The sequence below is a fragment of the Nerophis lumbriciformis genome, linkage group LG17, assembly GCF_033978685.3.
Source record: "Nerophis lumbriciformis linkage group LG17, RoL_Nlum_v2.1, whole genome shotgun sequence".
NCBI classification, from domain to species: domain Eukaryota; kingdom Metazoa; phylum Chordata; class Actinopteri; order Syngnathiformes; family Syngnathidae; genus Nerophis; species Nerophis lumbriciformis.
In genome coordinates this window covers 44,221,470-44,234,778 of record NC_084564.2, presented here as the reverse complement: position 1 = coordinate 44,234,778, position 13,309 = coordinate 44,221,470, and the positions used below count along the sequence as shown (strand labels likewise).

The 13,309-nt window shown below is 43.6% G+C and overlaps 1 protein-coding gene across 2 annotated transcripts in view; it reads left to right on the top strand.

Moving 5' to 3' along the window:
• The window catches only part of rpa1 (replication protein A1), a 100,837-nt gene that overhangs the window by 72,663 nt on the left and 14,865 nt on the right, over window positions 1-13,309 (top strand). For both annotated transcript variants that reach the window (XM_061973224.1, XM_061973225.1), the window contains one exon: window positions 6,692-6,868. In XM_061973224.1, coding sequence (XP_061829208.1) covers window positions 6,692-6,868 — 177 coding nt within the window. The remainder of the gene's footprint in view (window positions 1-6,691; window positions 6,869-13,309) is intronic.

Here is a 13,309-nt window from a genome sequence, read left to right as displayed (position 1 = left end):
TTTATGGCTGAATCAAAAGAAATTCCATAAATTAGAAAACAAATGTTCAAGAAGAAGTGAAAATATAAAATAATGTTATTGCTGGTGGACCAGTTCTGGCTGAAAGATGTGATTATGGTGTTTGTTGTCTTATTATTTATTTGGCTCACATTTTGTATTACCCTGTATTGTGTTTATGTTAGAGATGCGCGGATAGGCAATTATTTCATCCGCAACCGCATCAGAAAGTCGTCAACCATCCGCCATCCACCCGATGTAACATTTGATCAGAACCGCATCCGCCCGCACCCGCCCGTTGTTATATATCTAATATAGACGATGCAAGGCATTAGTGAGGTTATAAAGCTTTTGCCTGTTAAAGAAAGGAGACTGATCCAATGCAGTGCAGACATTCGCGTGCCACGCTGTCACGACCCAGACACACACCAGTGCGCAATCATATGGGAGCCGCGCTGAGCGCACTTCCAAGCGCGTCTTGCTGCCGGCGACGGCCGCGTATGAGCCCGACGCTCCAGCGCCATCCATTTTCAGGGCTAGTTGATTCGGCAGGTGGGTTGTTACAAACTCCGGCGAGGCGTCCCTTCTCCGCTCCGTAAAATCCATCTCTTTTTTTTTTTTTCTTCTGTTGTGGCATATGCTGCAGGTGCCTGCTCGTTTTTCGTATGTGGGTAACAACATTTAACTATGTATATATATTTCCCAATTGGTTTAACTGCCACCCGCCTGAATCTATTTAAAATCTTTTTTATTTTTATTTCAACCACCCGACCCGACCCGACCCGCGGATAAAATCTAATTTTTTTAAATTTCATCCGCCCGATCCGCGGACTCCACGGTTGTGCCCGCAAACCGCGCATCTCTAGTTTATGTGGTATGAAATAACCTTCATCAGTGCGCGACTATTTTTTTATCCACTTCTTCCTCCGTAAATCTTGATACATATTGACGATGACCCGCCCTGCTATACTTCTGATTGGCTCTCAGCATTTTTCAGCATTTTTCGCCTGACCAATCAGAAAGGAGGGGCCGTCTAAGCATACCCGCCCCCAAAGTGCCAAAAAGAAACATGACAGCGCGAGGAGAGATGCCAGGAGTACACAGAGAGCGCACAGACCGAGACGGCACGCGCGCAAAAAGGCACCACGCGCGCGCAAAAGGATGTCGCGCGCGCTCACAAAGTGGAGAATCAGCGCGCGATAACAGTTTTTATGCGCTCGGATTTTTGGCACTAGTGTGACGCCATAGGCGCTAACCAGCAGCCATCAGGAGCAAGGGGTGAAGTGTCTTGCCCAAGGACACATCGGACGTGACTAGGATGGTAGAAGGCCAAATATTTTTCACTTGACAAAATTTACCTTCAAACCAAAAGTTTTTATGTCTGATTTTGAAGAATCCGTGTCTTCAAAATAATAAGTGCACACATTTTTTTCCCAGGTTGAATATAATATTAATTCACACTTTTGAATGAATTCCTTTTCATTGGTCACTTTCATATACCGTATTTTCCGCACCATAAGGCGCCCTGGGTTATAAGCCGCGCCTTCAATGAACGGCATATTTCAAAACTTTGTCCACCTATAAGCCGCCCCGTGTTATAAGCCGCATCTAACTGCGCTAAAGGAATGTCAAAAAAACAGTCAGATAGGTCAGTCAAACTTTAATAATATATTAAAAACCAGCGTGATGTGGGCGCGCATGGAATCGTATATCAACATGGACGGAGCTGCGTGAAAGAAAGCCACCCGGCCTCTTCGCGTAAACTTAAACTTACCTTAACCACTCGCTCATCTTTTCTTCATCCATCCCTTCGAGTTAGCTTTTATGATGACGCCGGCTGGAAAGGTCTCTTTTGGCAAGGTCTTCCTTTTGAATATCACCATGGGTGGAAGTTTCTGGCCATTAGCATGGCAAGCTAGAACCACAGTGAAGGATGACTTCTCATTCCCTGTGGTGCGAATATTCACCGTACGTGCTCCCGTTGTATCCACAGTGCGGTTCACAGGAATATCAGTTGCTGTGAAATAGTAATCCGTGTGCGGATGGAGAGATTGCGTCTTTTCATGAACCGGATCCCTGTCGCTTAGTAGGAGCCATTTTGTGGTCTTTACAGATGTAAACACACAAAGGAAATGAAACGTACGGTAATATCCGCGCGCTTTTTCTTCTTCTACGCGGGCGGGTGGTTGCTTACAGTAGAAGAAGAAGCGCTTCCTGTTCTATGGGGGCGGGTGCTTACCTTGGCGGTTGCTTGCGTAGAAGAAGAAGCGCTTCCTGTTCTACGGGGAAAAAAGATGGCGGCTGTTTACCGTAGTTGCGAGACCGAAACTTTATGAAAATGAATCTTAATATTTATCCATATATAAAGCGCACCGGGTTATAAGCCGCACTGTCAGCTTTTGAGAAAATTTGTGGTTTTTAGGTGCGCCTTATATTGCGGAAAATACGGTATTTTGATATTTGACCATTTCCCCCCCACAGATTCAAATTTTTTCTTTTCAGATCCAGACATTCGACCCTTTTTTTTTTTAGCGTGGCGCACATGCAAGGAACGTAAACTCATGACAGAAAGCGCAATAAAACTATAGGTGACATCCCCCATCACTTTGCCTTCAAGGAACTTTAGAAACTACAGTCCAGAGACGTCCCCAACTGATGCACAGATGAGTGGTCCACCCTGGGTCCCCACTTTGGACAGCTAGCGCCTCATCTGGTGCACCCCGCACAGCAGAAAAGAGACGGCAGATCAACTGGTCTAAAAGGGGGTCTATTTAAAGGCTAGGGTATACAAATGAGTTTTAAGATGGGACTTAAAGGGGAACATTATCACAATTTCAGAAGGGTTAAAACCATTAAAAATCAGTTCCCAGTGGCTTATTTTATTTTTCGAAGTTTTTTTCAAAATTTTACCCATCACGCAATATCCCAAAAAAAAAGCTTCAAAGTGCCTGATTTTAACCATCGTTATATACACCCGTCCATTTTCCTGTGACGTCACATAGTGAAGCCAACACAAACAAACATGGCGCATAGAACAGCAAGGTAGCGACATTAGCTCGGATTCAGACTCGGATTTCAGCGGTTTAAGCGAAATTGAAGAAGAAACTGAAGCTATTGAGCCATATCGGTTTGAACCGTATGCAAGCGAAACCGAAGAAAACGACACGGGAGAAAGCGAGGACAAATTCGGCGATCGCCTTCCAACCAACGATTGGTATGTGTTTGTTTTTAAGTGTTGTAATGTTTTTAAGCTAAATTATTGGTAAACACAGTTTATGTATAATAATTTACATAAAACCGCGAGTAATGAATAAAGTTTTCATCGATTAATATATTCTGTAGACATACCCTCATCCGCTCTCTTTTCCTGAAAGCTGATCTGTCCAGTTTTGGAGTTGATGTCAGCAGGCCAGGGAAGCTAGGGTCGATATTCTTCTCCTGATCATCTTCAGTGGCATAAGGGACGGTGTGAGCCAAGACATCCAGGGGGTTTAGCTCGCTCGTCTGCGGGAACAAACTGCCGCCATCGCTTGCCGTGCTAGCGAGGTCCTTTGTCCCTGAATTGCTCACACACTCCGGCAGATTCAATGGGGGTCTGGCGGCAGATTTCTTTGACTTTATGGTTGGAAATGCATCTGCTTTGAGTGTCGCAGGATATCCACACATTCTTGCCATCTCTGTCGTAGCATAGCTTTCGTGGGTAAAGTGTGCGGAACAAACGTCCGATCTCTTGCCACTTTGGCATCTTTGGGCCACTGGTGCAACTTGAATCCGCCCCTGTTGGTGTTGTTACACCCTCCGACAACACACCCACGAGGCATGATGTCTCCAAGGTACGGAAAACAGTCGAAAAAAACGGAAAATAACAGAGCTGATTTGACTCGGTGGTTGAGAAAATGGCGGATTGCTTCCCGATGTGACGTCACCTATCCGAGAGCGAATAATAGAAAGGCGTTTAATTCGCCAAAATTCACCCATTTAGAGTTCGGAAATCGGTTAAAAAAAAAAAAGGTCTTTTTTCTGCAACATCAAGGTATATATTGATGCTTACATAGGTCTGGTGATAATGTTCCCCTTTAAATGCTTCTACTACAAATAGTTGTTTTTAATTACCGGCCCAATGCATACGCAACATTAATAAATCAAACCCCTGTTATTGACTTTCAGAGTGGTTTTATATATACGTATGATTACAACTGTGCAATAATTACATCTTCAACTGTTAAACAATGACACGGGCTAAAACAATCTAAACTTAATACATCACACAAAATAATAACATACTATAAATTGTACAAACCCCGTTTCCATATGAGTTGGGAAATTGTGTTAGATGTAAATATAAACGGAATACAATGATTTGCAAATCATTTTCAACCCATATTCAGTTGAATATGCTACAAAGACAACATATTTGATGTTCAAACTCCTAAACATTTTTATTTTTTTTGCAAATAATCATTAACTTTAGAATTTGATGGCAGCAACACGTGACAAAGAAGTTGGGAAAGGTGGCAATAAATACTGATAAAGTTGAGGAATGCTCATCAAACACTTATTTGGAACATCCCACAGGTGTGCAGGCTAATTGGGAACAGGTGGGTGCCATGATTGGGTATAAAAGTAGATTCCATGAAATGCTCAGTCATTCACAAACAAGGATGGGGCGAGGGTCACCACTTTGTCAACAAATGCCTGAGCAAATTGTTGAACAGTTTAAGAAAAACCTTTCTCAAGCAGCTATTGCAAGGAATTTAGGGATTTCACCATCTACGCTCCGTAATATCATCAAAGGGTTCAGAGAATCTGGAGAAATCACTGCACGTAAGCAGCTAAGCCCGTGACCTTTGATCTCTCAGGCTGTACTGCATCAACAAGCGACATCAGTGTGTAAAGGATATCACCACATGGGCTCAGGAACACTTCAGAAACCCACTGTCAGTAACTACAGTTGGTCGCTACATCTGTAAGTGCAAGTTAAAACTCTCCTATGCAAGGCAAAAACAGTTTATCAACAACACCCAGAAACGCCGTCGGCTTCGCTGGGCCTGAGCTCATCTGAGATGGACTGATACAAAGTGGAAAAGTGTTCTGTGGTCTGACGAGTCCACATTTCAAATTGTTTTTGGAAACTGTGGACGTCGTGTCCTCCGGACCAAAGAGGAAAAGAACCATCCGGATTGTTCTAGGCGCAAAGTGTAAAAGGCAGCATGTGTGATGGTATGGGGGTGTATTAGTGGCCAAGACATGGGTAACTTACACATCTGTGAAGGCACCATTAATGCTGAAAGGTACATACAGGTTTTGGAGCAACATATGTTGCCATCCAAGCAACGTTACCATGGACGCCCCTGCTTATTTCAGCAAAACAATGCCAAGCCACGTGTTACATCAACGTGGCTTAATAGTAAAAGAATGCGGGTACTAGACTGGCCTGCCTGTAGTCCAGACCTGTCTCCCATTGAAAATGTGTGGCGCATTATGAAGCCTAAAATAGCACAAGGGAGACCCCCGGACTGTTGAACAACTTAAGCTGTACATAAAACAAGAATGGGAAAGAATTCCACCTGAGAAGCTTCAAAAATGTGTCTCCTCAGTTCCCAAACCTTTACTGAGTGTTGTTAAAAGGAAAGGCCATGTAACACAGTGGTGAACATGCCCTTTCCCAACTACTTTGTCACGTGTTGCAGCCATGAAATTCTAAGTCAACGATTATTTGCGAAAGAAATAAAGTTTATTGAGTTTGAACATCAAATATGTTGTCTATGTAGTGCATTCAACTGAATATGGGTTGAAAAGGATTTGCAAATCATTGTATTCCGTTTATATTTACATCTAACACAATTACCCAACTCATATGGAAACAGGGTTTGTATTTTGCAAGAGCATCTGGTTGCAGAATTTGTTTTATAAGCATTTGCAAGAAACTGATTATTTGGTGACAGCACGGTGGTAGAGGGGTTAGAGTGTCTGCCTCACAATACGAAGGTCCTGGGTTCGATCCCTGGCCTCGGGGTATTTCTGTGTGGAGTTTGCATGTTCTCCTCATGAATGCGTGGGTTCTACTCCGGCTTCCTCCCACCTCCAAAGACATGCACCTGGGGATAGGTTGATTGGCAACACTAAATGGTCTCTAGTGTGTGAATGTTGTCTGTCTGTGTTGGCCCTGTGATGAGGCGGTGACTTGTCCAGGGTGTACGCCGCCTTCTGCCCGAATGCAGCTGAGATAGGCTCTAGCACCCCCCGCGACCCCGAAAGAGACAAGCGGTAGAAAATGGGTGGCTGGATGATCCTTCAAAGCAGGAGTAATGCCTCCCAGTTTCATTCCTTCATTACAGCACATTCAGACCTGCTCCTCCCTTCTTTGTATTCATCTATTTATGAACGTGAATTCCATTTCCCTGGCTTTGGGTATTTTCCATTCCAACAAGGAATGTCTCCCAAAAGCTATTTATGTGCAGCTGGTGTCCGAGGCAGCAGGCTCCACGTTAATTTGCATTTACGTTGTTGCTATTAGGATTCCTGGCTGCAGGCGGTACACCAACGCTGCTCCCTGTGTGCTCGCATAACGCCATGAAATGGTGTCCTCGTCTTTACTTGGTCCACTTCAGTTTCTGATGTTTTGTTATTGCTTGGTCATTAAAGAGGAACGCCTTAAAAAAAAATGTACATTTTGTTTCATCCTTTGTTTTAGGCCGACTACTACACGTGCATCGCCACCATCGTGTACCTGCGCAAGGAAAACTGCCTCTACCAGGCCTGTCCCAGCCAAGACTGCAACAAGAAAGTGGTGGACCAGCAAAACGGAATGTTCCGCTGCGAGAAGTGTGACAAAGAGTTTCCCAACTTCAAATACCGCCTCATCTTGTCTGTAAGTGACTCACTGTGATGTGGATTTGGATTGTGCACCTTAGATAATGCAGTAGAACAATACCAGAAGACTGTTTAAACATCTGCAGCATCACGTGGACATCGGGGGCGGTACCTCTGGATTGGCAGACCGGGGTGGTGGTTCCTCTCTAAGAAGGGGAACCGGAGGGTGTGTTCTAACTATCGTGGGATCACACTCCTCAGCCTTCCCGGTAAGGTCTATTCAGGTGTACTGGAGAGGAGGCTACGCCGGATAGTCCAACCTCGGATTCAGGAGGAACAGTGTGGTTTTCGTCCTGGTCGTGGAACTGTGGACCAGCTCTATACTGTCGGCAGGGTCCTTGAGGGTGCATGGGAGTTTGCCCAACCAGTCTACATGTGTTTTGTGGACTTGGAGAAGGCATTCGACCGTGTCCCTCGGGAAGTCCTGTGGGGAGTGCTCAGAGAGTATGGGGTATCGGACTGTCTGATTGTGGCAGTCCGCTCCCTGTATGATCAGTGCCAGAGCTTGGTCCGCATTGCCGGCAGTAAGTCGGACACGTTTCCAGTGAGGGTTGGACTCTGCCAAGGCTGCCCTTTGTCACCCATTCTGTTCATAACTTTTATGGACAGAATTTCTAGGCGCAGTCAAGGCGTTGAGGGGTTTCGGTTTGGTGGCTGCAGGATTAGGTCTCTGCTTTTTGCAGATGATGTGGTTCTGATGGCTTCATCTGGCCAGGATCTTCAGCTCTCACTGGATCGGTTCGCAGCCGAGTGTGAAGCGACTGGGATGAGAATCAGCACCTCCAAGTCCGAGTCCATGGTTCTCGCCCGGAAAAGGGTGGGGTGCCATCTCCGGGTTGGGGAGGAGATCTTGCCCCAAGTGGAGGAGTTCAAGTACCTCGGAGTCTTGTTCACGAGTGAGGGAAGAGTGGATGGTGAGATCGACAGGCGGATCGGTGCGGCGTCTTCAGTAATGCGGACGCTGTATCGGTCCGTTGTGGTGAAGAAGGAGCTGAAAGCTCTCAATTTACCGGTCGATCTACGTTCCCATCCTCACCTATGGTCATGAGCTTTGGGTTATGACCGAAAGGACAAGATCACGGGTACAAGCGGCCGAAATGAGTTTCCTCCGCCGGGTGGCGGGTCTCTCCCTTAGAGATAGGGTGAGAAGCTCTGTCATCCGGGGGGAGCTCAAAGTAAAGCCGCTGCTCCTCCACATCGAGAGAAGCCAGATGAGGTGGTTCGGGCATCTGGTCAGGATGCCACCCGAACGCCTCCCTAGGGAGGTGTTTCGGGCACGTCCGACCGGTAGGAGGCCGTGGGGAAGACCCAGGACACGTTGGGAAGACTATGTCTCCCGGTTGGCCTGGGAACGCCTCGGGATCCCCCGGGAGGAGCTGGATGAAGTGGCTGGGGAGAGGGAAGTCTGGGCTTCCCTGCTTAGGCTGCTGCACCCGCGACCCGACCTCGGATAAGCGGAAGAAGATGGATGGATGGATGGATGTTTAAACATCCTATTCAAGAAAAATGTACCGTAATGGATTGAGTCTAAAACTTCCTCCTGCACGCCCACAAAAAGCGGGTGTATGTAAATATTCATAGCCTACATGTATGTAAATATTCATAGCCTCCATGTTCCCCTCTTGTCCTTCACTTGAGAGATGCCTCCTTCACCACATTTCTTCTTCTATGGTCTACTAGAAATTGGCAGTTATTGATCCAATGATTGATTGATATTTTTGAAAATATTTTCAATGGGGTGAGAGAATGCCTTTCCTCCAGTGTTATACTGAGAAGAGAAGTGAAGAGATTGTGTTACAGCAAAAGTTTGTGGAGATGTTGTTCTTGAGACCACAAACTAGTTGAAACTAAATGAACTGCTGATTGCAGCCAAGTTAGGGTTGCAAAATTCCGGGAATATTCAAAGCTGGAAACTTTCCATGGGAATGAATGGGAATAAACATTGAATGCAACATGCTTGATCTTGCAGCATGATTATTAGCTAAAACAGGGGTGCTCACACTTTTTCTGCAGGCGAGCTACTTTTCAATTGATCAAGTCGTGGGGATCTACCTCATTCATATATATCATTTATATTTACTTATTTATGAAATATATGTTTTTGTTAACAAGTTAAAGGTGTTTAATGATAATGCAAGCATGTTTAACACATATAGTTAATATTGTTAATAAATTAAAGGTGTTTAATGATAATACAAACATGTTTAATACATATAGTTAATATTGTTAACAAGTAAAAGGTGTTTAAAGATAATGAAAGCATGTTTAACACATATAGTTAATATTGTTAAAAAATTAAAGGTGTTTAATGATAATACAAGAATGTTTAATACATATAGTTAATATTGTTAACAACTTAAAGGTGTTTGAAGATAATACAAGCATGTTTAACACATAATTAATATTGTTAACAAGTTAAAGGTGTTTAAAGATAATACAAGCATGTTTAACACATATAGTTAATATTGTTAATAAGTTAAAGGTGTTTAAAGATAATACAAGCATGTTTAACACATATAGTTAATATTGTTAATAAGTTAAAGGTGTTTAAAGATAATACAAGCATGTTTAACACATATAGTTAATATTGTTAACAAGTTAAAGGTGTTTAATGATAATACAAGTATGTTTAATACATATAGTTAATATTGTTAACAAGTAAAAGGTGTTTAAAGATAATGAAAGCATGTTTAACACATATAGTTAATATTGTTAAAAAATTAAAGGTGTTTAATGATAATACAAGCATGTTTAATACATATAGTTAATATTGTTAACAAGTTAAAGGTGTTTAATGATAATACAAGCATGTTTAACACATATAGTTAATATTGTTAAAAAATTAAAGGTGTTTAATGATAATACAAGCATGTTTAACACATATAGTTAATATTGTTAACAAGTTAAAGGTGTTTAAAGATAATACAAGCATGTTTAACACAATTAATATTGTTAACAAGTTAAAGGTGTTTAAAGATAATACAAGCATGTTTAACACAATTAATATTGTTAACAAGTTAAAGGTGTTTAAAGATAATACAAGCATGTTTAACACATAATTAATATTGTTAACAAGTTAAAGGTGTTTAAAGATAATACAAGCATGTTTAACACATAGATTCCTTTCTTTCATGAAGACAAGAATATAAGTTGGTGTATTACCTGATTCTGATGACTTGCATTGATTGGAATCAGACAGTGGTGCTGAGAAAAAAAGTCCTCCTTTCTGTCCAATACCACATGAAAGTGGTTGGTTTTTGGCATCTTATTTGTCCATCTTCCATACTCCTTTGTATACACTTTACAAGAAATACATTGTCGGCAAACTCCATAGCTTGCTAGCTTGTGCACGCCAGCTTTCTGAGACTCTTATTTTGGTAGCGCAGGCAGGATGAAGCAGAGCTTTTATTGTGCAACTGTGCAGTCGGTCTTTGGAGTTTTGACGACAGGTACGGCGCCAGAGTCTGTTGAAGTAAAGTGTTTCTCGCCTTCCAGTCGGTAATTTTAATGAGCTGGCAGCAGCCAGCGTCATCTCAGAAGACCCTCGGGTGCCGTGAATGTCAATCAAGTGACGAAAGTGACGTCATAGTGAAGATTTATGATCGCTCATTTTTAGGACTATTTTTTTAATGCCTGGCTGGTGATCGACTGACACACCCTCCATGATCGACCGGTAGCTCGCGATCGACGTAATGAGCACCCCTGAGCTAAAACAACCTGATTTCATGCAAATTGAGTTGAATTTCAACCCTGCACTGTGTATTCCTCCATCACATGTGCAGTGCATTCCTCTATCACATGGCCAGATAATTCCCAGCATGCTACACACTACAGCAGGGCTATTGAGGCCACACTAGTATTTGAGCCCAAGGACTTCATCATTTTCTCTATGTTAAATCCCATTCATTTATGCTAACAACGTTAGCGATCTGAATGTAGCTTTTTTACCTAAATGAAAAGGTGTAGTTTCCTCTGCCTTCTGTTCTGCTAGCCATTCTGTTGTCATACAAGAATGTAGCTTATAGTTTGATTTAGCATGCTGATTGACTGTTACTTTATTCATCTAGCCCAGGGGTCGGCAACCTTTACCAGTCAAAGAGCCATTTTGACCAGTTTCACAAATTTAAGAATACCGTATTTTCCGCACCATAAGGCGCCCTGGGTTATAAGCCGCGCCTTCAATGAACGGCATATTTCAAAACTTTGTCCACCTATAAGCCGCCCCGTGTTATAAGCCGCATCTAACTGCGCTAAAGGAATGTCAAAAAAACAGTCAGATAGGTCGGTCAAACTTTAATAATATATTAAAAACCAGCGTGATGTGGGCGCGCATGGAGTCGTATATCAACATGGACGGAGCTGCGTGAAAAAAGCCACCCGGCCTCTTCGCGTAAACTTACCTTAACCACTCGCTCATCTTTTCTTCATCCATCCATCCCTTCGAGTTAGCTTTTATGATGACGCCGGCTGGAAAGGTCTTCCTTTTGAATATCACCATGGGTGGAAGTTTCTGGCCATTAGCATGGCAAGCTAGAACCACAGTGAAGGATGACTTCTCATTCCCTGTGGTGCGAATATTCACCGTACGTGCTCCCGTTGTATCCACAGTGCGGTTCACAGGAATATCAAAAGTCAGTGGAACCTCGTCCATGTTGATAATGTTCTCTGGCCGGATCTTTTTTTCAGCTATCTTGTTTTTACAATATGCACGGAAAGTAGCCAGCTTTTCTTGAAAGTCTTTAGGCAGTTGCTGTGAAATAGTAGTCCGTGTGCGGATGGAGAGATTGCGTCTTTTCATGAACCGGAAACCTGTCGCTTAGTAGGAGCCATTTTGTGGTCTTTACAGATGTAAACACACAAAGGAAATGAAACGTAATATCCGCGCGCTTCTTCTTCTTCTACGCGGGCGGGTGGTTGCTTACAGTAGAAGAAGAAGCGCTTCCTCTTCTATGGGGGCGGGTGCTTACCTTGGCGGTTGCTTGCGTAGAAGAAGAAGCACTTCCTCTTCTACGGGGAAAAAAGATGGCGGCTGTTTACCGTAGTTGCGAGACCGAAACTTTATGAAAATGAATCTTAATATTAATCCATATATAAAGCGCACCGGGTTATAAGCCGCACTGTCAGCTTTTGAGTAAATTTGTGGTTTTTAGGTGCGGCTAATAGTGCGGAAAATACGGGTACAAAGTTGTTTTTTTTGCTTTGTGCTATGTATAAACCAAGGGTCTCAGACACGCGGCCCACACCTTAATATGAAAATTGAATGTTAGTGCTGCCCGCGGGTTTTATATGAATGGCGCTTGACAGCGTCATACTTGTCAACCCTCCAAATTTTTCCGGCAGACTACGAATTTTAGGGCAACTATTCTCTCGGACGTGCCGTGATGGTACAGCATTTAACGCCCACTACAACCAGCGTGCCGGCCTAGCCACACGTTGTATGGGGCTTCTGCTTGCTCACGTGAGAGACAGCAAGGCATACTTGGTCAACAACCACACAGGCTACACTGACGGTGGCCGTATAAAAAACTTTAACACTCTTACTAATAATGCGTCACACTGTGAACCCACACCAAACAAGAATGACAAACACATTTCGGGAGAACATCTGCACCGTAACACAACATAAACACAACAGAACAAATACCCAGAATCCTATGCAGCCCTAACCCTTCCGGGCTATATTATACAGCCCCGCCACCAAACCCCGCCCACCTCAACCGATGCACAGAGGGGGGGGGATGTGTGAGGGAGCAGGGTTGGGGTGGGGGCGGGGTTTAGTGGTAGCAGGGGTGTATAATGTAGCCCGGAAGAGTTAGGGCTGCATGGGATTCTGGGTATTTGTTCTGTTGTGTTTATGTTGTGTTACGGTGCGGCTCCGGAGCCGCGGGTTGCCGACCCCTGATCTAGCCTATTTCTATTCATTTGTCCATCAGTAGAATATTTTTAAAGACTACTCCAATTGTTTAGCTGACTATTTATATCTGTGTGTGGCATCGCATTAGTCTTTTACAAGCTTCTCGTCTTATTCTACAGAATAAGATGGACGGTGTCCAACTTTGAATAATCAAAAAATGGTCAAAATTTCCAAACTTCCCGAGCTTAACTTCCCGTGGTAAATTTCCACCCCTTTGTAACCCTAAGCAGTATCATAAATACCGCGGTTTTCGGTTTCAAAGTCTTCTCAATAATACCGTGACGTGTGACGGTATCAAAGAAAGACTTGGTGAGAGTAGGTGTTTTTTCTGGCATTTAAGCGTTGGCCGGGTCTCTAAATAAACTACATCTCCCATAATCCTCTGCGCAGCACGGGACCGGCAAGGTGGGGCCGTGGAACGCCTTAAGCAGGCAGTGAAGTGTGTTGGTACTCGTCAAAGTTGTTTTTTTGGACATTACATCTGTCCATGACTGAGTTATGTGGCTAACAAACAGGCAAACAAGC